Source organism: Parasteatoda tepidariorum, chromosome 4, assembly GCF_043381705.1.
Source record: "Parasteatoda tepidariorum isolate YZ-2023 chromosome 4, CAS_Ptep_4.0, whole genome shotgun sequence".
In the NCBI taxonomy this organism is placed as follows: Eukaryota; Metazoa; Arthropoda; class Arachnida; order Araneae; family Theridiidae; genus Parasteatoda; species Parasteatoda tepidariorum.
This window is the reverse complement of record NC_092207.1, coordinates 51,966,424-51,991,992: the sequence shown is the minus strand read 5'-3', so window position 1 is coordinate 51,991,992 and position 25,569 is coordinate 51,966,424. Positions and strand designations below refer to the sequence as shown.

The 25,569-nt window shown below is 27.5% G+C and overlaps 2 protein-coding genes across 8 annotated transcripts in view; one reads left to right on the top strand and one right to left on the bottom strand.

The window, feature by feature from the left end:
• The window catches only part of LOC107455971 (uncharacterized protein C8orf76), a 19,528-nt gene extending 19,272 nt beyond the window's left edge, over nt 1–256 (top strand). For both annotated transcript variants that reach the window (XM_071179790.1, XM_071179789.1), the window contains exon 8: nt 147–256. In XM_071179790.1, the coding sequence (XP_071035891.1) occupies nt 147–160 (14 nt within the window). In that variant the 3' untranslated portion in view covers nt 161–256. The remainder of the gene's footprint in view (nt 1–146) is intronic.
• The window catches only part of LOC107455976 (mitochondrial transcription factor B1), a 76,403-nt gene that overhangs the window by 2,806 nt on the left and 48,028 nt on the right, over nt 1–25,569 (bottom strand). For 2 of the 6 annotated variants that reach the window (XM_071179788.1, XM_071179787.1), the window contains 3 exons: nt 8,619–9,028; nt 6,963–7,045; nt 4,439–4,710 (listed from right to left, as the gene is read on the bottom strand). In XM_071179788.1, the coding sequence (XP_071035889.1) occupies nt 4,439–4,710; nt 6,963–7,045; nt 8,619–9,008 (745 nt within the window). In that variant the 5' untranslated portion in view covers nt 9,009–9,028. Of the gene's footprint in view, nt 1–519; nt 774–2,401; nt 2,556–4,438; nt 4,711–6,962; nt 7,046–8,618; nt 9,029–9,636; nt 9,680–10,853; nt 10,993–15,547; nt 15,881–25,569 lie in introns of those variants that run through there. The other 4 variants (XM_043042147.2, XM_043042146.1, XM_071179786.1 and 1 more) reach the window with 4 other exon arrangements.

Genomic DNA, 25,569 nt, shown 5'->3' with positions numbered 1-25,569 from the left:
TACATTATGTTTTGTTCAAATTATGATCATTCCTGTTATTATTTTTTTTTTAAATATTAACAGGATAATAAAAAAATATTAATAATAAAAATAATAACTTTCATTTCAAATATTATGTAATATTTTTTTCATTTTTCTTATTTTAGGTACTTTAGAATAAATGATCTTTAACACGTTCCTATACTTGTATGTGAGATGTGGTCCTTAATGATCTCGTGTTGACTTCACTTTTGTAAATAAATTTTTTTTTATGATACTTGTTGAGTATCTAGTTTCAATTCATATTTGTTTGTATATATATTAAAAAGTAATGAATCATACTTTAAAATAAACTACTTTTTTATACAATTAAGATTTATATCATTTCAAGAAACAGACATATGTTTGAACACTTTTCCCAACACTTTTTATATAAATTAATATAATTAAAAAGGTACTTTAATGGTCAGCTTATTTTTATAAAGGATTTATAATAAATTTATATCTAAAAAAATATATGTCTAATGTAAAGCAAAAATATAAAACTTAATAAAAACTATTTATTGGTAGGCAATTCATCTGTAACATCTGCATCTAAAGGATATTCATCTTTTTGGTGTATTTGATACATATAATTAAAAAGATTGTTATGTCTGTTACACATTTCACTGTAGACGTCACATAAAGCTTTATAGTCTTCCATTTCCAACTCGAAAGATTTCTTTTCGGGGTTTATTTTTGTTCTTTGCACTATTTCTTCTACCAGTTCAGGATTTTCTTTTGGAAAGAGATTTCTAAAAATTAAATAACTCATTGGAATATTGATTTATAAATATGCACAGTAGAATACGAATACGTTAGGACAATAAAATTAGAGTGATTTTGGTTAAACGCTCAAATAAATTTTCATGAACATATTGCTATGGGTAAGCACTTACATTTAGAAAAAAAAAACAAGATAGGTGTTGACTAGAACTAAGTACTCTAAAAAATCAATTGCTTGGTTAATTTTTTTTCATAGAATTATAACATTACCATTGATGGAATTTAAGATATTTCTGTTTAAAAATAACACCAGGCTAGTGACTATCGAAATCGTCAATAATGAAAATACCATAATGTGTCAACAAAAATTTAAGCAATCATTTATATAAATCTGAAGTAGTGAAACACAATTTCAAATATACTGTCTAGGGAGATCACCTCACTGCTTCTGCTCTGTTGTAAGTGAATGTATTAAGATGTTTTTACTTCACTCACCCAATACTTCTAACTTTTAAAATTTCTGCAATGCTTCCTAGTAACATACCTACTAAGACTAACCACACACATACAAATGTGCATAGAATAACAAATTTATAATGAATTAGAATTTTGATCATTTTTATAACATAAAATATTGATTTGATAACCAGGGATGTAGTGTGGCTGATTCGACATTTTTAGTGAGGTGGAATGGGAAGTGGTTCTGAAACTGCGATGAATATATTACTAATTCATAATATAGCTTTTTTATTAAAAATGTTTTAATATAATGTACTTATACCACTAACAGATTGAAAGCTAATGTGCTAAGTTAGTAAGAAAATAAATATAGGAAATATAACAAGGAAAAGTAGTTTATTAAGATAAAATAAAAACAATGACTCTTAAGAAATTTTTTTTTAATTGTTTAAAGCAGTTTGATTAATTAGTCTTAAATCTAAAATATCCTATATATTTGATTTTTTAAGAAAGAAAAGGTAAAAAATAAATATGTTTATAATTGTTTTTCGGTAAAAGAAGAGAAATATATATACATAATAGAATAAAAATAAGGAAAATTAAGTAATTTTTGATAAATTCAGATTTCACCCTATGACTTCCTTTCAGTGAGTTGGGTTAAAGTTACAGCACTACACAACTGTTGTTTACACATTTTATCTCTCATTTAATTATTATTTGACCATTAAGAAAATGTATTAGTTACAGCATTATGAAACAATAAAATACATATTTTTTGTAAAAATTTTTTAAGTCATAAGAAAGCAAGTTTATTCCAGTTCTGTTACAGTAGATATACCAAGAACAAAAAAAAACTAACAACCAGTTAGTCAAATGGGTCATGTAGGTTAAGGCTTTATAATTTCTTGGCCAACAATGTGATGTTGAGCATTAGACAAAGGCCACCTTTACTTTCTAGACAAGATAGTGTTCAGTGCCTTAACCACTACGCTGTTGTGGTCCAAGGTAAATTATAATGGAAGCTTTATTTTGATGTGAGATATTTCATACTTCTGTTTATTTATAATGTCTTTCGTTCTTTAAATACATAGAATTTATTTTTAAAAAAAAAACAGTTTAGTTTGAAATGATATGTGTTGAACAAAATGGCAGTCCAAGCTTTAATTATTAACATAATAACCAATAAATAAGCACTTACTTGATTCCATACAAGCTGAACTTTTGCCGATGCTGAAAGATTGTTGAAATAACTTTATTAACAATCTCAAATGGCTGACTGATAAGAGGACGAATGCGTGGTGTAAACCTGACAACTGAAACATCCACTTCAGGTTTTGGAAAGAAAGCTCGACCTACAAAAATAGACACACCATTAGCTGTTTTTGTTTTATTTTATTCATATAAAGATCACCATATGGGTATAACCGTATGGAACATTCAATTTATAGCATAATTTGAAAAAATAATTTTTAACCAAAAATACAAAGAAAAGTACAATATACAAAGAAAAAAACGCAACTTCATTACTTGAAGAAATGTCTTAAATCTTTTAATTGTCTACTACCATTCTTAAGAAGCATGCAACATCTGGCAATTCTGAATAAATATATTTTGCTGCCTTAATTACTTCTGAATTAAAAAATTTAAATTTGATTGATCAGCTTGCAGTAATACTTAAGAATATCAGAACAAAATCTCAGAATAATAACTTAATATCTTCTGCCACTTCAACGATCCTGAAGTTTGGATTGATCCATTGAAGAGCAGAGTTGATTTCTTCAATTAATCAATTCGAACATTCCTGAAGTGGAAGAAGATATAAAAGTAATTTTAAAAAGACAATAAGCTTTTTATATAACAAGTAATCTCATTAAAAAATGGTACCTTTAAAGTGTTACCACAAGCTGATCTGCTATGAATTTTTTTTACCCTAATATATATGTATAATATAATGCAATTTAGGCAACTTTTAGAGCTTGTTCAAGAACAGGATGATACATTAAATTGAATCGCAGCATTGGCTTTGAAATTAATTCAATGAAAATCATTTCCTAATTAAAATTGTAATTACAAATATTTCATTAGCAAGTATCAGTACATAATTTTTTGAAAATATAGTTGTATTTATAACTTGACAACTTTATTATTTACCTGTATTTATACATTTTAAATAATCATATGTCCAAGAGATATTTAAAAAATAATCTCTATAAATCATATTCATTTGAATGAAAGCTATACAAAATTATTTAATACAAGTAATCTTTACTTTAATAAGTTATAAATATTTTTTTTCTATTATTTTCCTAAGACTTGGAACTTCTTTTAACATATAAAATGTCTGGGGTTGGAGTTGAATAGCTTAAATTACCCACTACTCCAAAATCCTGTGCAGTAAAAATTTAAAAGTTTTGCTATACCTTTAAATTATTACTGCATTATTTCCTACAGTAGCCATTATTTCTCATTATATGAGACACAATAGAAGTACTTCTTAACAAATTACCGCTGTACACCTCTTTGTTCAAATTTCATGAATAGCATTTACAATAAATTGTAATATTCAAAAATGTGAAATAAAATTACAGCTTTTGGGTACCATATACCTGTATTTAAAAGTCATTACCTTCTGCATAATAAAATCCTCATGATTAAATATTATTTTATTTTAAAATTCATTAGTACTTTGTTTAAAAAAATAATTTTGATTTACTTTAAAAATGTATTTTAATACTCCATTGAGAGTCCACTATGCATAACCTAGCAGGGCATACAATTTCAGTTCTAAAATACTAGCCAGACTAAAAGTGTGTACAGAGAAGAGGGGTGAGTTTTTCGATATTGTTTATAATAATATAACATAACTTTCTTTGAAAAAATATTTCAAGTAATTATTCTGAAGAAAAGGCACTTTATTGCACAATGAAGAGAAACGGTACAAGAAAATCACATTCGTAATGTTTTATTCCAAATTTAATAGATTTGTTAATACAGAATGAAAATAAAATTTAGTTTTAAATTTATTAATACATTACAATATTTTAAATCTTTAAAATATCAATGAAACATTAGAGTACATATTTAATATTAGACTACATATTAATATTAGACTACATATTTAAATTTAACCTCACTTCAATATCTCAATTCTGAATATTCCCCATGGATGACTTATACCTATGTGCTTGTCTCTCATTAACATATTTATTTAAAAAAAAAAATTCAAGAAACTTACCTGGAATAGTAAATAAATTGTCTACATGACACAAGTACTGGCAAATAACAGATAATCGGCAACGACAGTTAGCACCAACTTCAGCCACCATACGATCAGCAACTTCTTTTTGAAAAGTTAATGACAGCCTTGTTCGACCATGAGCAAAGGGACCTTTGTGGACTGAGCAAAACCTCAGCCATTTTATGATCAAAGGTGTGGAAATGTTAAATGGTAAATTGCCAATAATATACAGAGGAGGAGGGTGTATTTCCCAATCATGGGCCAGATTCCTAAAATAAAATGAATAAATAAATATTTTGAGAGTAATATATTGCAATATCTCTGAAGACACAGATGAAGAAAATTTTATTTAACAATATTTTAGTAGAAGTTTTGTGAATAAATGAATTTGTTTGAGTTATGAATACACTAAGCAGTCCATCTGAGAAGTTCAGTGAATGGAAGCATAAAACAAGAGAGAGAGAGGAAAACAAAACTGTCATGCAACAATTTTCAAATTCTGGATAAAAGTACAGGAAGGAATCTGTAAAGGTTTATTTTGAAATCCATCAAAGTACAGATGTCTTTAATGTGGATTGCAGGAACAAATCTTATGGCTTATACAAATCTTTGTGAATAATCTGCAATTTTTGATTCCCAATGCCCCCTATATTCTTATGAACAATATTATAATAGTATATAATCTAATGTTCTGTTACAAGATTATTACAAAAGTTCTGCAAGCATCCTAAAATAAATTACCAGCATTATCATTTTTTGAATGAAGTATAATTTTATTAAGCCATATTTAGGAATCCTATATACATCCATGGTCAACAGCATTAATTTAGAACAACCCACTATATACTTTCAATAACTTTTAATGTATATGTAACCAATTTTATATTGTCATTTGCTTACTATAAAAGCGAAGATGTTTTATTTTCCCACCCGAAAACATTAAAATCAGTGGTAAATATATTTCTCGCTCAAGAATCATCTGTTCTGTATACCCAGATCAACAATCATTATCAAAACTTTTTATTTATCTGTTACTCCATTTTAAGTGAACAAGTTTTTTCCAACATGCTATTTAACTTTTCATAGCAAACTAATATGCATTGATTTCATGCATTTTCTGCTAGCAGTCATTTCTACGGAAGTCTCTCCTTGCTTATACACATGGCTGCATTCTTTTTTAACTAAAATTGCTATTGAGATATCATCTATTCACCAAATTTTTTAGACGAACATTGCGACAAAATAAATATATTTATTCATTTAATTAACATGCTTGAACAATTTGAATTTTTAACTTATTTATTTCAGTTGTTAATTTTTTAACTTGTTCATTTTAGTGTGTGAACCATCTTAGGATTAAAGTAATCTACAGTGAAATAGATAGATTTCTCTTACAAGACTTTGCATCCAACAAAGAAAAAAAAACTGCAATATTCACAAATTGTTATTAGTGCTTATTATAGCATATTATAAATGCAGTGTTTGAAAGTTTAATGTTTTAAAATTTTATCAGAAACCTACTCCCTTATTAGAAATTACTTGCCACCTACATCAAAACTGGATGGAAAGAATGTTAGTCTCTTTGCAGGGTGACCGAGAGAGAGAAGAAACCATTTTTCAACCCCTTTCAGATATTTCGAAAATAAAAAAGTACTTTTGTGATTTTGCTTTTTTTTTTTAAGAAGAAGAATGGGGAAAACATGGTCTTTGAATGATCCTTGGACATTCCAGTAAATCAGCGTTCGGATAATCAACCCTCTAATGCATTGTTCCCGAACCTTTTTATCACCGCGGCCCTGTCAACATTTAATAGTTTTACAGCAGCCCGCTAGGGGGGGGGGACGTTGATTGTTTATAATTTAGATTATTTTGATTTATTAATTTTAATTTAATTGTATTTAAACATACCTTCAAAATAAAATGCAGTTACACGAAAAAATAAATACAAAGTGATTTAACATTTTAACTTACTAAAGCGTTAAATCAATGAGAACCCTAAGCTTGTTTCTTTGTAATGAGACAGTTCCATTTAAGGGTAATCGGAGACAATGATACATTACGAACATTAAAAAATTTACGTCACTACTTTCGGGCCCCTCCTTTTTTTTAAATAAATAAAATTTTAATGGAACACAGATATTTTTAATTTGGGGTATAAACCTGGGAATTTAAATTTGGTTTCAATGAAATGGGCGGCCCGGTACTATTTCATCCACGGACCGGTACCGGTCCACGAATTGGGGGTTGGGGAATACTGCTCCAATGTACATGATGCACCAGGGACACATATCTAGCAAGAAAATACTATGCAACGCACTGATAGGTGACAACACAGAAGGATAATCTGCATAATATGTAAGAATAAAATGTTCAAAACTCCAAATTTAATAGTATACTAATTTTATATCACATGATGGTGATGTTTTAACTTTAAACAAAAAATATTTTTAATTTTGAAATATTTTCCTTTTTTTCTGTTGACCTAGATACAACATAATCCTTTAATGATAAAATTACTTACTTGGGTAAAATATTTTCCAAATTTAATTCCATTATATCACCAAGAATTATTTTAAGCCTCCCACCACTGGCATCTGCTAAGAGCTTAAAAAAAATAATAAATTGTTAAACATAGAATAATACATTACAATTTTAAATAGAGTTCAAGAAAGTTTATATAAATATGTAATAATGTATGAAATGGAATTAGTGAACGTATTCATACATTATTTTACAAGTAACAAGAAAAGAAATTTTAAGTTAGCATAGTACTCTAAATAATAATAGACTTCTTGCATAATTTATTATATTTTAAATTCTTTGCAAGTCAAATAGCCACCTGTCAAAATTCTTAACCTATGGCAACTACTGGCAGTGCTTCAGCATAATGTGTTAATTGTAGGGAGTAAAACATATATTAATTTGCATCTTGATTTTGAAACAGATTAAAAAATTTTTATTTTGAAAGCTGGACCTTAATTACAATAAACATAGTGAAAAATATATTTTATTCAATCCAATAGCAAGAATCATTGAAGTAGATAAAAACATTCTAATAGATTCCTATATAACTGAGCAGGAGAACTGAGTTCTCTATCTGAAACTAATGTTCTCTCTTGGTAGCATTTTCGAGTATTGTGATTGGTGGTAAATTAAACTTTCTACTGAATTAATGTTTTTAATCTTCATAAAATAATAAATTAATTATATCTACAAATATATATATATATAAAAAAAAATTGATTAGATTGTTTTAAATAATAGAAGCATACCTTTATTAAACAGATAAAATTAGTTTAGTCTGACATGACATTCAAAACGCAAGAAATTCTAAAATACATGTAAAGAGTAAAATCAGTTTACAAATATAATGCTATAATAAAACTATTCCCGATTCACAAAATCAAGACTGATATTTCAGATGTTCTTAAACTATGTACCGATGCGCTCCACTTTCCTATAAATTTTTATCATAAAATAGTGTGTGATGTGTGTGACCAAAGGTTCAAGCTAATTAATTTTTTTCCTTCACTCAACAGAAAATACATAACAATTTTATTTTAATGTTATTTATTTTGAAAGTTTAAAAACTACTAATAGGTTTCTTTTTTCTTTTGATAAAAATGTATATAAATATTTATAAAAAGGCAAAATTAAATCATCCATGCACACCTGTAAAAATTATTTTTTGCAAAAGTAGTTTTATTACATATAAAAGGTTTTCACACAAAAATGTCCAAATTATCAGTAGATAATGTAGGTAATCAATTTTATGATCTAGTCAGTCATCTAGGAGGTTCGACTCTACTTGAGCCAAAAAAATTATAATCCGAGCACACTTAAGTCCGAGATATACCTTATAAATTTCACCTTTTTTTCTTTACTTAAAAACTGATTTTCAAGCATATAATAAATGTAATATAGCAAATTTATTATATTTAACTATAGTAAAAAAGCTTATCAAAATTTTATGAGTCCAAGCCGGCGTTTTCTGAAACCTTTTTTCAATAAATGAGTGTCGAGCTTGGGCTTTTGGGCTAGGACCATCTCATTTCTACAATATCACATTACAAATGGTTAAAGCGTTCTATACACTATCAAAAAACAAGACATAATTATTAAGCGCTCAAATTATAAATATTGATAAAACTAATGAATACTAAAATTTATTTCTTACCTCTAAAGCTGGCAAAAAGCGTCTATCTTTTTCAATAACAATAACATGTTTTGCACCGTTCTGCAAAATGGCTCGAGTAATATTTCCCGGACCAGGTCCAATTTCACAAACATAATGATCCTTCACATTTCCTGTGCTGGTGACAATTTTATTGTTAAGTCTGAAATCCAGAAGAAAATTTTGAGACAAATTACGTTGAGCTTTAATTCTATAAAGTTTTAAGAGATCCCTTGGCGAAGGCAAAGGTGGAAGTCGTAAAGATGCTTCTGTGACTGGTTCATCTGTTTTAGAAAAGTCATTAGTTGCAACTTCTTTTGAAGTAACATTTTGAAATGAAGATAATGTGGAAGCTGTTCTTCTTAAACAGTGAAATAGTCTTAAGCTGGTCATTTGAAAATGTTTTTTTCTTCCTGAAATGGGAAAGAGAAAAACAATTAAATTATCAACATTATGCAAAGTTAATGCAAATAATCTTCTCAACTTTGGTTACATTCTTTTTTCAAACCTGAAACAAATAAGACTAACGGTTGTTGTTGTCAGCAAAAAGCATAGTGTAAGGCAAAGCCTACTTGCAGAGCCAACTGCATTTACATACTAGGATAATGGACAGTTGAAAAGTTGTTCTGAGCAATAACAGTAATAAGATAAGTTTTTTTTCTTTTTTGACATTTTTAATACTTGATTATAAACATTAAATTACAAATCTGAAAAAAAAAATTAAAAAAATTATGCAAAAGAAGAAAGTCAGCCTGAAGTCTAAGGTAACTAACTTAAACTAATAACTTACAATTAATGAAACTTAATTATCTTTACTTAAAAATACCACTGTTTAATGCAAACGTTTTTTCAGGCAATAAGCTGTTAAAAATTTGCTTTCTTTTAAAAAAAAATTTTTATATTTTTAGAGGGAATTATAAAAAGTATAAATCACTAAGTTAATAAAACATCCAAAAAAGTTATTACGATACAAGGAAAATAAATTTTTTCTTATTTTTTTAATGAATAATTTTAATCTTACTCTCAATTTTCAAAAACAATGTCCTCATTCGCCTTTCCCTTTGACATTACTCCTAGGTCCTTATGAAGTCCAGTATTTATGAATTTTGAAATGAAATACTTGCTCTAGTTTTGCATCTTCCAAATATAGCCACCTCACATTACAACGCCTGTTTTTGTTCGAGCCACAGGGGTCATCACATCGACCACTCTGGCTCATGAAACTGTTCTGGATTATTATAATCCAGATCATTTATTCTAGCATAAAATATAGTTCATTAAAAGAGTAAAACTATCTTTCTAGCATGCTGTGTAAAAACAATAATTTTGGTCGCTACATTATTAAAATGAATTAGTTTTACAAGCACATCAGAAATAATGTATGCTAATTAGGGAAGATTTTTAAATTGCAACCTGCACCAAAATAATCACCAAACGTTGGCAACAAATCGGCAATGTTACATAGGAAATTAAAAAGAATATCAAGATGGGAACCAATTCAAAGGGTAAAACCAACCACAAGTAAAGCACTGATCTACACGTATTTTAAGTTTTTTCAAGTATTAAAATATTTTAGGACCGTGGCTATCGTAGTTGGTGCGATACCGATGCATAAATATCTCCAAAAATCATCGACAGAAGATAACTTAATGCAATTGGAGAAACATTCAATCTGAATTTCTGGGCAAGCTGTGTGGAGCTTTAAGTAAAGAGAAAATTTTGTGTAAGTCAAATTAAGCAATGAAATATGTCGCTTGGCTTAAATAAAAGATTTTCAGAGGTTTTTACTTTATGAATTTTTAAAAATTGAAAAAAAAAAACTATGGGTAAATTGAAATTCATGGGCGGTAGCATTCATAATTCACAAGTATTCCATATTTATAACCTTAGTTTCAAAAACAAATTCAGTTTTATTTACTAAGTCTTATTAGTATGTTTGATCTCCAGAGAAAATTTTCTGCATCGGTATCTGCACCAAAATAATCAGTAAAATATACGGTAGATTTCGTTATTCCAGCTAAGCAATCAGGCAATTTCCTCTTAAAATCTCAAATATCAATACCCAATAATATAATAATGAAATATCCCTCAGAAACTTTCCTTATAATATCCCTCACAAAATGAAAAGACTGTAAAATTTTTAAAAATTGCACAAATGCTGATTTTATTATGAATTTCAATTTAAGGAGCTAACATTTTCAACATGCCATTATTACACAGCAATTAATTAAGAATTACCTTTTTTTTTACATACAAATATTAGGAATCAAATAATGAAAACCATTATTCTTTTTTCTTGAAGTTAAGTACATGAGAAAACATAATTTGAAGAACTCAAAATCCATCCTAATGTGTGTTTACAAACATTTACTTACAGTTAACCATACAGTTAAAATCAGATCAATGCAAAATCAGAAAATAAAACATTAATTTATTAGTCTTTGTTGTAATATTTTTTAATTATGATGCAAATTATATAAACAAGGTTTCATAATTATAAAGGAAAAATAATTTTAGAATATTAGATAAAGTTTTATAACTTTTTTTGAGTAATTCCTTTTAAATTCAAAAGTAGGTGGCAGCACAGGTTACACAAAAATTTTATGCGAGATCTTAATCCATCTAACTAAAAACAGATATTGATTTTAACCATAATGAAGAGCTTTATTTATACATATTAAATATTATGTTTAACAATTGAAAAAATAATTTAAATTTATATTAAGTGAATTTCTGCAATTCTTATAATTTGGACTACACAGCTCTTCTCTCAAATATTCTTAATGAGTTCTTAGATAAAACATGTGAAAAGAATTTTTTTTCCCCCTTAAATTATTAATATCTGTTCAAAATTCAAATGCCATTGAATAACATAATGCAACTTATTGTGAATGAATAAGTTATGAAATTTTTTTAATCTTTCTGGGCCGAATTGAGGCTGAGGCTTAATTCACCCCAATTTTTTTGCTACTAAGGCTGTTTACGCAGAAAAATTTAATATTTTATTAAAATACATTCTATATTTTGAGTATAAATTTTCCAAAATACTAAAATAAATTGGTATGTTCAATTAAGGCAATGCATTCCTTCAACGTTGACGACCGACCTCTTCCCAATTTAAATTTTCTGGATGAGAGAGACGCATTTTCACTTGCATACCAATTCTAAAATGGTTCTTAGAATATATCTTTAAAAAAAATATTGTCACTTCTTTTTAAAGTTTTTATTTTTATTTTATTTTTTAAATAAATAAATAAATCTATTGGTTATTTTGTTAATCGATTATTTGGTTCTATATAATAAACTTCTATGTAATAAAATCGGTTATTCTGTTTAATTTCAACTGAATCATCTTACTTATTTTCTTTAACATGTGATATTTATAAATTTGTCTAATTTAAAATTATTTTATTTATTTACATTTTCTCGAATAAAGCTTTTTTTTTTCAAAAATTTAAAATAAAGCTGTACAATCATTTTTATGAGTATTTTAGGCATCAATGATATCGTTGAACTTCAAAGCTACGGAAGCATTAACTGTAAAACTTTTAATATGTAATCTCTTTTCTGTTATTTTCCTTTTATTCAGAATATATATCTTATTTTTCTCTTTTTTTTTAACTGTAAATTTCAAGGAGCAGCTGAATTGAAATTAAATATTTAAAAAAATGTATTAGTACCGAATGTATGATAAATTTCGGTTAATTTTTAATGGATAGAGCCCCATGTTACAGATCAGCCTCGGTCCCCTTATCGATCGCCTGAATCCCGACACTGCTTAATCTTTAGTTTTGCATTAAAATAAACGGTAAAGTAGTATCTGTAAACGGTAAAGTAGTAAAACGGTATCCTAAAGCTATTTAAAAAATGAAGAACAAAAAAAATATTTTAAAAAAAAATTTAGCGTTTTAAGTTTATTGTGAAATTCACTGTTTAATACATATTTACGGTTTAGTAGTTTAGCATTTTTAGTAGATACAAAATATTTCAGACAGCTAGATTTACAAAGAGTAGCAAACTAGAAGAGAAAAAAATAAATAAATGACTACATATATGTATTGAAAATTAACAAGATTGTGGAAGTTCGTTTTTTACGCTAAATTAAATTTTTTGTTCGTTTAATAATATATTATCTTATAAACGTACTATTATATTACAAATGAAAAAATTTTCATCAGGGTTCGTCAATCAAAAGGTACCTTATGCTGAATCTATCGAAATTTCGTTAAAAAAGGAATGAAACATTTAAAAACTTAAAAAAGATAATATCATGATTTGAATTTATTTCGTAAAATATTTCAAATTATTAGATAATAGGCAAATGCCGAAAAATCTTAAAACAGGTAATAAAAAACATTATTTGCTAACTATTTAAAAAGTTTTTTTTTTAAATTATAAACCATTTTCACTTATAATAATTATAGGAAATAATGGTTTATTTATAAACCATTATTATAAAAATTTTATACGTGAAACCTTCAGCAAAGACCACGTCTAGGTAGCGTTCACCTCTATATACGGCCACTTTTAGGGAGGCACGGAATTTTTTCCATAGACTTTGTGTTGATGATAACCTTAAGGAGAGAAAATTAAAACCTCTCCCAGCGACCGGGCAAACATTTACGCCTAATGGTCAATTAAGAGAAAATGAAAAAATATCAAAACAAGAACGTTAACAAAACGAATAAGCAGATTAAAATGTATTCAAAATATTTGTGTGAAGCTTTAATTTAGAGAGCTCTTTCCTCATGTTGTAGTCAGAGTGCCCTAAAAGCGATGCTATCAATGATTTAATTTAGAGTTGAAAATTAAATTTTAAAAAAAAAGTTATTTTAGAAAGCAACAAACATTTCAAACAAACCTCTTCTCATCGATTAAAGCTAACTAATTTTTAACTATTTATTTTTTTTTATTTATTTTTTTTTATTTATTTTTTTTTTTTTNGTTCTGCAAAATGGCTCGAGTAATATTTCCCGGACCAGGTCCAATTTCACAAACATAATGATCCTTCACATTTCCTGTGCTGGTGACAATTTTATTGTTAAGTCTGAAATCCAGAAGAAAATTTTGAGACAAATTACGTTGAGCTTTAATTCTATAAAGTTTTAAGAGATCCCTTGGCGAAGGCAAAGGTGGAAGTCGTAAAGATGCTTCTGTGACTGGTTCATCTGTTTTAGAAAAGTCATTAGTTGCAACTTCTTTTGAAGTAACATTTTGAAATGAAGATAATGTGGAAGCTGTTCTTCTTAAACAGTGAAATAGTCTTAAGCTGGTCATTTGAAAATAATTTTTTCTTCCTGAAATGGGAAAGAGAAAAATAATTAAGTTATGCAAAGTTAATGCAAATAATCTTTTTAACTTTGGTTACATGCCTATTTGAAACCCAAAATAAATAACACTAAAGGTTGGTGTTTGTCTTTGAAGAATCGAGTCAACAAAAAGCAATGCCTATTTGCAGAGCCAAGTATATTTATATACTAGGATAATGGATCAATGAAAAGTTGTTCTGAACAATAACAGTATAAGATAAGTTTTCTTCTTTTTTTTAACGTTTTTAATACCTGATTATAAACATTAAATTACAATTCTTAAAAAAAAATTATGCAAAAGAAGAAAGTAAGCCTGAAGTCTAAGGTAAGTAACCTTAAACTAATAACTTAAAATTAACAAAATTTAAAAAACTTAATTATCTTTATTCAAAAATAAATACCACTGTTTAATGGAAAAAAAATTTCAGACAATAAGCTGTAAAAATTCGCTTTCTTTTAAATATAAATTAATAATTTTAGAGCAAATTACAAAAAGCATACATCTTTAAGTTATTAACACATCCTAAAAAGTTATTACTATACAAGGAAAATATATTTTTTTTAATGAATGATCGGTTATTTATAATAACCTTAAGACTACCTTACTCACAATTTTCAAATACAATGCAAGGTTTAAAACAACGTCCTCATTCACTTTGCCTTTTGACATTACTCCTAGGTGCTTTGTCTCAGCTGTACAGGTATTTTTTAAATAATATTTTAATAGGTTAGAGAAAAAAAAATGTATATATGTTTTTCTCAATTTAAGTCCAGTATTTATGAATAATAATTAAATATTTGCTCTAGCTTTGCATCTTCCAAACATAGCCACCTCACATTACAATGCTGATTTTTGTTCGAGCCACAGGGATCGTCACATCGAGCTTTGATATTGCTTGTGAAACTGCTTTCATTTATTTTTGCATAAAATATAGTTTATTAAAAGAGCAAAACTATCTTTCTAGCAGGCTGTGCAAAAACAAAAATTTTAGAGCATAATTTTGGTCACTACATTATTAAGATGAATTATTCGAACAAGCACACCAGGAATAATACATGCTAATTAGGCAAGATTTTTAAATTGCAACCTGCACCAAAATAATCACCAAACGTTGGCAACAAATTGGTAATGTTACATAAGAAATTAAAAAGAATATCAAGAAGGGAATCAATTCAAAGGGTAAAACCAACCACAAGCAAACCACTGATCTACATGTATTTTAAGTTTTTTCAAGCATAAAAATAATTTAGGACCGTGGCTATCGTAGTTGGTGCGATACCGATGTATAAATATCTTCCAAACGGTAACTTAATGCAATTGGAATAACATTCAACCTGAATTTGTGGGCAAAATTTTCTGCATCGGTATCTGCACTAAAATAATTGGTAAAATATATGGTAGATTTCCTCATTCCGTATTCCAACTAAATAATCAGGCAATTTACTCATAAACTCTCAAATGTTAATGTTCAATAATATAATAATAATAATGAAAATAACCCTCATAAAAGGAAAAGATTGTAAAATTTTTAAAAAATTCCACGAATGTTTAACATGAATTTCAGTATTAGGAGCTAACATCTTCAATGTGCAATTATTACATAGCAATTAATAAAGGATTACCTTTTTTTTACATACAAATACTAGGAATCAAATAATGAAAACCATTATTCTATTTTCGTCAAGTTAAGTAGATGAGAAAACATAATTTGAAGAACTCATAATCAAAATAGAAATAACACGATCGATCCCAATGTGTGTTTACAAACATTTACTTACAGTCAACCATACAGTTAAAATCAGATCAGAGCAAAATCAAAAAATAATAAAACATTCATTTATTAGTCTTAGTGATAATATTTTTTAATTATAATGCAAAATATATACACGAAGTTTCATAATTATGAAGAAAAAATAATTTTAGAATATTAGATAAAGTTTTATAACCTTTTAAGTAATTCCTTTAAAAATTCAACAGTAGATGGCAGCACATGCTACACAAAAATTTTATACGAGATCTTAATCCATCATACGAAAAACTGAAAAAACAAGCCATAATGAAGAGCCGTAATAAGTATTATGTATAACAAAATAAATAATTTAAATTAAGTGAATTTCTGCAACTTTTATAACCTGAACTACACAGTTCTCTCAAATATTCTTAATGAGTTCTTAGATAAAATCATGTGAAAAGAATTCCCCCCTCCTCCCTTTAAATTATTAATATCAGTTCAAAATTCAAATGCCATTGAATAACGTAATGCAACACTTATTGTGAATGAATAATTTATGAAAATGTTTTAATCTTTCTGAGGCTTAATTCACCCAATTTTTTCGTTAGTAAGGCAGTTTACGCTAAATTGTTTCTTATTTTATTACGATGCATTCTATATTTTTAGTGTAAATTTTCCAAAATACAAAAAAAAAAAAAAAAAAAAAAAAAAATTGGTGTGTTCAATTAATGCAATGCATTCTTTTAACGATAACGAGTTGACGACCGACCTCTTCTCGATTTTAATGGACTATATTATTTTATTTAAATTTATTGGAATTCGATCTCTCCAACTGATTATCTGCAAATATCTATGAAACAATCTAAATTTTCTGGATGAGAGAGACGCATTTTCACTTGCATACCAATTCTACAATGGTTCTTAGAAAATATCTTTAAAAAAAATTGTCACTTCTTTAAAGTGTTTGTGTTTTTGTTTCCTTGTTGTTTTTTTTAATAAATAAATAAATATATCTATTAATCGATAATTCGGTTCTATGTAATAAACTTCTATATAATAAAATCAATTATTCTGTTTAAATTCAGCAGAATCATCTTACCTATTTTTTTTTTAAATAAGTGATATTTATGAATTTGTCTAATTTAAAATTCCTTTATTTATTTACATTTTCTCTATTAAAGTTTTTCTTTCTTTTTCAAAAATTTATTTAATCATTGTGCATTCATTTTTGTGCGCGTTTTCGGTATCACTGATATCGAACTTCAAAGCTATGGAAGCATTAACTGTAAAACTTCTAATATGTAATCTTTTTCTGTTGTTTTCTTTTTATATAGAATATATATCTTATTTTTCTTCCTTTTTTTTTAACTGTAAATTTCAAGGAGGAGCTGAATTGAAATTAAATATTTAAAAAAATTTATTAACACCGAATGTATGATAAATTTCGGCTAATTTGTAATGGATAGAGTCCCATGTTACAGATCAACCTCGGGCCCCTTATCGCCTTAATCCCGACACTTCTTAATCTTTAGTTTTGCATTAAAATAAACGGTAAAGTAACAGTAGTTATATTATGAAAGGAAAGCTTCTCTTATCCAAAAGCTATTTAAAAAATGAAGAACAAATAAAATATTTAAAAAGAAAATTTAGCGTTTTAAATTTATTGTGAAATTACAACTACAATTCACTGTTTAATACAAATTTACTGTTTAGTAGTTCAGCATTTTTGAAAAAAAAAAAATAATAATAATAAATAACTATATATGTATTGAAATTGAAAATTAACAAAGTTGCTGAAGTTCGTTTTATGCAGTTTTCTTTGTTTAAACATATATTATCTTATAAACATACTATTATATTACAAATGAAAAATTTTTCATCGGGGTTCGTCAATCGAAAGGTACCTTATGCGGAATCTATCGAAATTTTGTTAAAGAAAGAATGACACATTTAAAAACTTCAAAAAAATAATATCATGATTTGAATGTATTTCGTAAAATATTCCAAATTATTAGGTAATAGGCAAATCTTATAGTAGGTAATAAAAAATATTATTTGCTAACTATTTAATGAGTTTTTTTTTTTAAATTAAAAGCCATTCTTACTTATAATAATTATTGGCAATAATGGTTTATTTATAAACCATTGTTTCAAAAATTTTATACTTGAAACCTTCAGCAAAGACCACCTCGTAGCGTTCACCTCTATTTATGGCCTATTTTGGCAGGCATGGAATTTTTTCCATAGACTTTCTCTTGTTATGATAATCTTCATGAAAGAAAATTAAAACCTCTCCCAGTGACCGGCCTAACATTTGCGCCTAATGGTCAATTAAGGGAAAACGAAAAAAATATCAAAACAAGAAATTTAACGAAACGAATAAGTAGATTAAAATGTATTCAAAATATTTGTGTGACGCTTTTATTTAGAGAGCTCTTTTATCATGTTGTAGTCAGAGTGTACTAAAGACGATGCTATCAATGATTTAATTTAGAGTTGAAAGTTAAATTTTTAAAATAAAAGTTCTTTTAGAAAGAAACAAGCATTTCAAACAAACCTCTTCTCCCGTCCTTTCATGACGCCAAAAGAAGTGGCATTTCCGCACCAAGAAAATAACACGGACTAGAATTAAAATCGTTTGCGAAAAATCATGTGCCTTCGATAACAATTTTGAAGTCAATGATGGTAACCTCTAAGAACGACTTCCAGCAACGACCATTTTATTTAGGAACAGAGAGTGGTCACTCCCGAGAGGTTTTAATATAGTAGGAAAAATTAAAATGTATAAAGCAAAAAATATTATTTACTAACTTTTTTTTTAATTATAAACCATTATTTATTTGCTTATATCTATTGTTCTGTTCAGGTTTAGAATACTAAATTTTTTGTAAGTTTCTTTAAGTTTTTCGTCGGAAACTTTTATAATTTGAGATACTAATAATTATTTTTGGATTTTGCAGCTCGCCACTAAATATTTAAATTTAAAAAAAATCTTTTAGCAGTTTTTTTTTTAATTCAATTAGTTTTTCAGTTGAATAATCACATAAAAAGTAATTTCTCTTATTATTGTCAAGAAGATTAGTTTTCGTATGTTTTATTTATTATTATTATTTTATTTTTTTATTTTTTTGCTCTCACCAATTGCGATACAAATAATTTTTTCCTTAAATCTGGAATCTTATTTAATTTTCGATTTAATAATTTTCGGCATTTTGTATTTCATTTTCGGTTTTTTCACATAAAAAAAATTTTTTTAAGCAACAAAATCTACTTTAATAATTTTATTAATTGATTTAAAATGTAAAAGTTTTTTTTATCACAATGGCAAGAAGAAAAGTGTTAGGTCATCTAATTAATTACGTACTTTGTTATTTATTAAACGGAATTTAACAAACATTTTAATCGATTCAATTGTACGACTTATTTTTCCTCAAAATCTTACACAGCTTTGAATTTTTTTTTTCTTGCCTCTAATTACTAAATTTTCATCTTTTTCAAACAGAACAAAGTATTTTCAAACAGGCTTTTCTAGTAATCTTTTAATTTATTTCACCCTTCTCGAGAGTAGTTTTTCACTATATTAATAAAAAGTGTTGGCTCGTGTAATTATTTACAATAAATAAGAAGTTAAAGAAACTGCCAAGAATTTTGCATTTCGTCACCAAAATTATTTAAATAATTTTTTAATTGATTCCTTCACATTCAATCTTATTATACAAATTATTATCGAAAACTGCTACTTGGATTATTAGCTTGGATCCAGCTTTTTTAAACAAATAAAGAAATAATAAAATAAATTATCCGTATTAACAGCATGTAATGTTTATGTATCATATTTAAGCTTGCATTAGAGAGTACTTTCTAAAACATATTAAAAACCTATACTTATCCCTTTTTGTAACGTTATCTTAATATTTTATGATTCATAAAATTTATTATTCTTCAATATCTATTAAATAATTATCGAATTATCGATTCCAAAATAATTATCGAAGGGAATAATTTTTTTTTCCTTTCTCGTTAATTAAAATATCGCAGAAAAAAGTGCTTTTCAATTCCTTTATCAGTGATTTTTAACTTTGGTTAATCTTAATTTCAATTTTTGGTTCATTTCATTACTTTGGTTAATTTTCAATGAATAATTTTAAATTACAGTGGAGCATCGTTTATACGACGATCACTTATACGACGTTTACATTTATACGACGTTTTAGTGTGGTCCCAAATCATTCCTATTCATTTTAATGTAAAAATATATCGTTTATACGACGCACAGAATCGGTTATACGTCGGTTTTTAGATTTTGTTCACGTTTATTTAATCTTTTATTTTTTCTTGCGTATTTTAAAAAAGGGCGCAATTTTCCAACATAAATGATACAGAAAAGGGTGCCAACGAGAATGCTTGGATAACGACCGTAATTTTTACTAGATGACTGAAAAAACTGGACAATGTTATGAAGAGGCAAAAATGAAACATTTTGCTATTCTTCGACCATGTCCAGCGCACCCATCGATACTAATTATTTTGGAAAATGTAAAAGCTCTCTTTTTTCCTGCAAATTGTACAAGTGCGCTTCAGCCATTAGATTTGACCGTGATTAGAAATCTAAAATTGCATCATAGAAAGCAGTAAGTTCAACTCGCTATTCAAAGCATTGTAGAGACTAATAGCAAGAAAATATAATTCGAGGTAACATACATTCAAATTGCTCACTGCAATCTTTCTTCTTTGGTTATTTGTTTGTTTTGCTTTGTCTAATTTAGAAATTTATGTAAATCAACACGTTAAACATCAAAATTAACTGAAAACAGAGTCAGTTTCGGATTTAGAAGTAAAAATCGATTATACGACGTTATCGTTTATACGACGTTTTTCGGGGGTCCCTTCGGCGTCGTATAAACGATGCTCCACTGTACATTCATTTTTCGGTGTAAAATAGTTGAGTGAAACTTTTCCCTGGAACATAATTTTTCCTGGAATATAATTAAGTGGTTGATAAAAGAGAAAAAAAATCAAAAATATTAAAATTGTGAAAAAATGTGTTGATCACGATTTCTCATTCAGCAATTAATTGAAAATAAATTAGGTTCATCTAGTTTTATTTTCACTCACATGGGCATGCATCAAATTATGTTGCCAGAATCGATAAGTCAACTTTGCAAATAAAATTTGGATTATTATTATAGAAATGTCTTGCTGATATAGAATTCCATTTCCAATGAAGTGCTGGTGCCAGGAAGTCTGCTTCACAGCTGGGCGACCTCATGCTGACCTCGCCCAGGAGGACAATTCTATCTCTGCAACATCACTCTCCCCTCGCCTCTTCTCCCTTGTTTATTTCGGGCACGTGACCCATTGAGACGGCCTTCCAAGGTTACAAAAGGGCTGCTACTAATACTGACTTGTCAGCCATCACTCAAATTATATCTCTACGGTATCCACAGGTTTCCTTTTCACATCCGGTTAAGATTCGGTCACTCATTAAAATTATACTTTAGGATTAAATTGGCTATTTTTTTCTCGCCTTGGAATCCCTGTTTGGATACACAATTATCGTTTTCCTTTTGCTATTTCATAAAAACAACTTCTCTCTCTCTCTCTCTCTTTTCTCAAATTTAGTCATTAGACATACCACTTGAGGATTAAAGATACTTTTAGTATTAAGTAAACGGAAAAAAGAACACGGTAAAGAACAGCCTGAGGAGAAAAGCGCCACTTTAACAATTATTTAAATTTGAAGAACGATTCTAGATTCTATTCGGAGCGCTAAGTCCGAATTTAAAGTAATTAAATATTTATTCATTTGTAGCTAAATAGATCTGAAAATAACTATTCGCCAACTGCCGAGTCAACGAATAAAGAAAAATCATGATTTATTAAATAAATAATTGGTCACTTCTTTTTTTTTTTCCAAAATTATTTTATTGTGGCTTGAATTTACTCACACGGTAAAGTCAAGTCAGTATGTTTTACTAAATTTTGTCACATATTTATATTATTTTTATTGTTGAATTAACTTTTTGTAGCCGTAGATTATTTCTAATATGAATTTTTCTTTAAAAAAATACAATTTAAACCAAGTGAAAAAAAAAATGGCTATTAAATGAATAGGACCTACAGTCATCGACACATTAGGTTTAAAAAAAAAGGTGGCTACTACGTTATTAGAGTCTACCGGCTGCCACTGGATACTAATTAAAAATTTTAATTTTTAGGTCTATAGTTAGAAGGATAAGTCTCAAACATTTATTTATAGTGTAATAACAAGAGCTTTTCGCTCTTCAAGCTTTTCAATTAAATCATAGGTACTCATTAGCAGCTATATAGTAGATTTTTTTTTTTTAATTGTATTAAAATAATCCGCTTCGTTTCTCCAATATTCTTAACACATCGCAAGATTAACTCTGGAGACCATCATTAAATAAACAACAACAATTGAATTGTTAATATATAAATTCAATTGTTATTGTAAATTTAATCAATACAATTATAAAAGATTTAAAATTAAAAAAATTTTTTAAAGTTCCTTTCAGCATTTTATATTAATGCTTGCAGATTAATTAATTTTTAAATAAACTTCCTGATTACTTTCGAATAAATATTTATTGATATTGAAATCGGGATCAGCGGCTCGAATCTAATGGGTCAATACATTCATTTAATTATTAAAGTGGTCATGATTTTAGGTAGGGGTCACTCAAATATTATGTAAGCACTTAACGGGGGAGGGGGTTGCAATTTGCTTCATTTTGCTGAGAAGGGGTATGAACAATGCTAACGTAAAAGCTCCTTATTTTCAAAGTTGTCTTGAAAAGCAGAATGAAAAATTTATCAAGAGAAATACATGTTATATATTTGAATGGTCCCGTAAAACATGTTCTTGTTAAAAAGAATAAAGATAAAAAAAAAACATTGAAATAAACTTGTAAAACCACCATATCAAATTTGGTCAAGAACTAGTAAATCTTCAAGTAAAACTTGTAAAACCACCATATCAAATTTTGACAAGAACTAGTAAATCTTTAAGTTTTAAAATATTATTTTTTTCAACTTCAATGTTCCTTTGTCTCACCTTCACTGAATCATACATAAAAAAAGCCCAGGAAAAAATTACTGTAGAAAAAGTAATTAAAAAACACCTGATTAACTATGATATAAATTTAACGTCTGTTTCGACTCAGGCCATGGAAGGCGAATGTAAAGAAATTAAATAATTATTTGAACATAATTGTGTATATTTTTTAAGAAAAAAAATCGATAAATATATACAGTTAAATTTGAAATTGACTGAAAAGAACTTTTAATACTTAATATATTTTTATTTTTATTGCAATTATATAATATGTAATATAATCTCCGATTANATCATCAGTAGTCTATCAGGGGCTTTATCTTTCGAAAGTTAAAAATATTAATAAAATGACAAATAATTTCAATTTGATACAATATTTAAAATTAACTAGTTCAAAAATTATTATTTGTACATTTTTACATAAGGATACAATAAGTTTAATTATTAAAATTAAGAACAATTTTAGAATATGACAGATAAAGACAGAAATGCACAAAGTTATGAAATCAAAACTTGCAAAGAGAAAGACCAAACTGAATGTATAATTAAGAGTACTTATTTACAGATATAATGCATTTTAATTTTGTACACTCATTTTTTTATGCTAATAACTGTATTAAACGTACTTTTTTTTTTTGATTTATAAGGAGTAAACATTAGAAAACTTCAACAAGGAGCCCTAAAACTTCTTTCAGATATTTCAAGACGGGCCCGGGCTAATCTTTAATTGGCACCTACTACAGACTAGTTCTAACCTAGGCCCAACCTATAAAAATTCATAGTTGCACCAATGGTCGGAATATTAGCGAATCGACGATTACTTCTTTAAAACTCGTTTGTGATTTGTAAAGCTAAGAAAATAGTAGTCAAAGGGGAAAAAGGGAAAAAATGACAGCCAAAGATTTTAATCAATTCACAGTTAGAAGAATTTGTAAATAATGTAATGTTTTCGATTTTCTTTTCAAATTCAATGCTTTTCGTTGCAAATAATATGTAGACATTAAAATAGGATAGCGGGTGTAATATAATTATTAAAAAACAAATATTTACATTCAACATTGATTTCAATTTTTTAGTAAAACTTATTGCATTTTGTGTGTAGTGTATGAAACCTGTTATGGGCTTGTTGTTCCTAATACTGATAGATTATAAAAATCGATACTTATGAATTATCAATAATGGAAAAGAAAAATGAAGTTTCTTTTAGGAGCATGATACAAGATCGTAAAACTGAAACTCCAAAAGGCGATGTAATTTGCCTAAAAAATTCTACTAATTTGGAGACTGATTCGAGATTAATTTTAATGCAGTTAAACGTATTCTTTCGAATTCTATATTTTAAACTAGTAATAATGGAATGATATTTTAAAACTAGTTTTACAATTCAATTGATATGAAACAAAAAAGAAACTTTTTATTATATTTATTGATGAACACATGTGATCCAGTGATTTATTTTAAAAATTTGCATTCAATCGAAAATATTCACAAGTCGAAGAAGTATTTGTATAGGAACATTCAGTGCAATAATGGAAAAGTATTAGAATCTCGAACATTTTTAGAACTTTTTTAATGAATCGCAATCATTTAGATAAAAAATATAAAATGCGATAAGTACCTATCCGTTTACCTCAAATTAATTGTATATCAATTAATTTTTAAAAAAAATATATATAATTCTTTACATTTGAATGGAATGAGTATGCAATTTCATTTAATCTAAGCATAACGCACCAATATAGTCGCTAAATTCAAATAAATTTTCAACATAACATCACCACTCAGTGTTTTAGTTTCGGCATCACGATTTCAAATGTATTGTTTTTTCTTTAAGCGATTTATTTTATATTTTTTCGTTTTCCATTAGCCTGCGTTTTTCAAAAATCATACGCCACTGGTATGGTAATTTGCAATATTTCAGACTTCCTAACATTGTATTGGTTTCAGAGCGATTCACAATGTGGTATGTAGGGGATAGCCTGGTCGGTAGGGAGCTGGGCCCATATCCAAGAGGTCGTGGGTTCGATCCTCGCCGGCCGAAGACTCCCCGTGTAGTAAATGGTGACTGATGCACGTTAAATCTGTCGAGTCTCAAAGTCCTCCATGTTCCCACAACAAATCAATACCTCTGGGGGTACTGATCCAGGAGTTTCCTTGTCTTCTGGATTGGTTCAAAATTACAAGGCTACGGAGTTGAACGTAAGTAGTCGTAAACCCATGAAATTGGGTCGGCTGTGCAACGACGGTTATAAAATAAAATAAAATGTGGTATGTAGCGATTTTTTTTCTCTCGATTAGTATATACGTGATAATGTATTCTTCGTATTGAAAATTCTTATGTTTAAAATTTGGTAAAAAGAAAAGTCGCGATTTATTAAATAAACAACCGGTCACTTTTTTTTTCAAGATTATTTTATTGTGCATCGAATTTTCTCAGACGGTAAAGTCAAGTCAATAAATATGTTTAACTAAATTTTGTCACATATTTATATTATTTTTATTGTTGAATTAACTTTTTATAGCCGTAGATTATTTCTAATATGAATTTTTCCTTAAAAAAATACAATTTAAACCAAGTGAAAAAAAAAATGGCTATTAAATGAATAGGCCCTACAGTCATCGACACATTAGGTTAAAAAAAAAAGTGGCTACTACGTAGTTAGAGTATACCGGCTGCCACTGGACACTAAATAAAAATTTTAATTTTTAGGTCTATAGTTAGAAGGATAAGTCTCAAACATTCATTTATAGTGTAATAACAAGAGCTTTTCGCTCTTCAAGCTTTTCAATTAAATCATAGGTACTCATTAGCAGCTATATAGTGATACAAATAATTT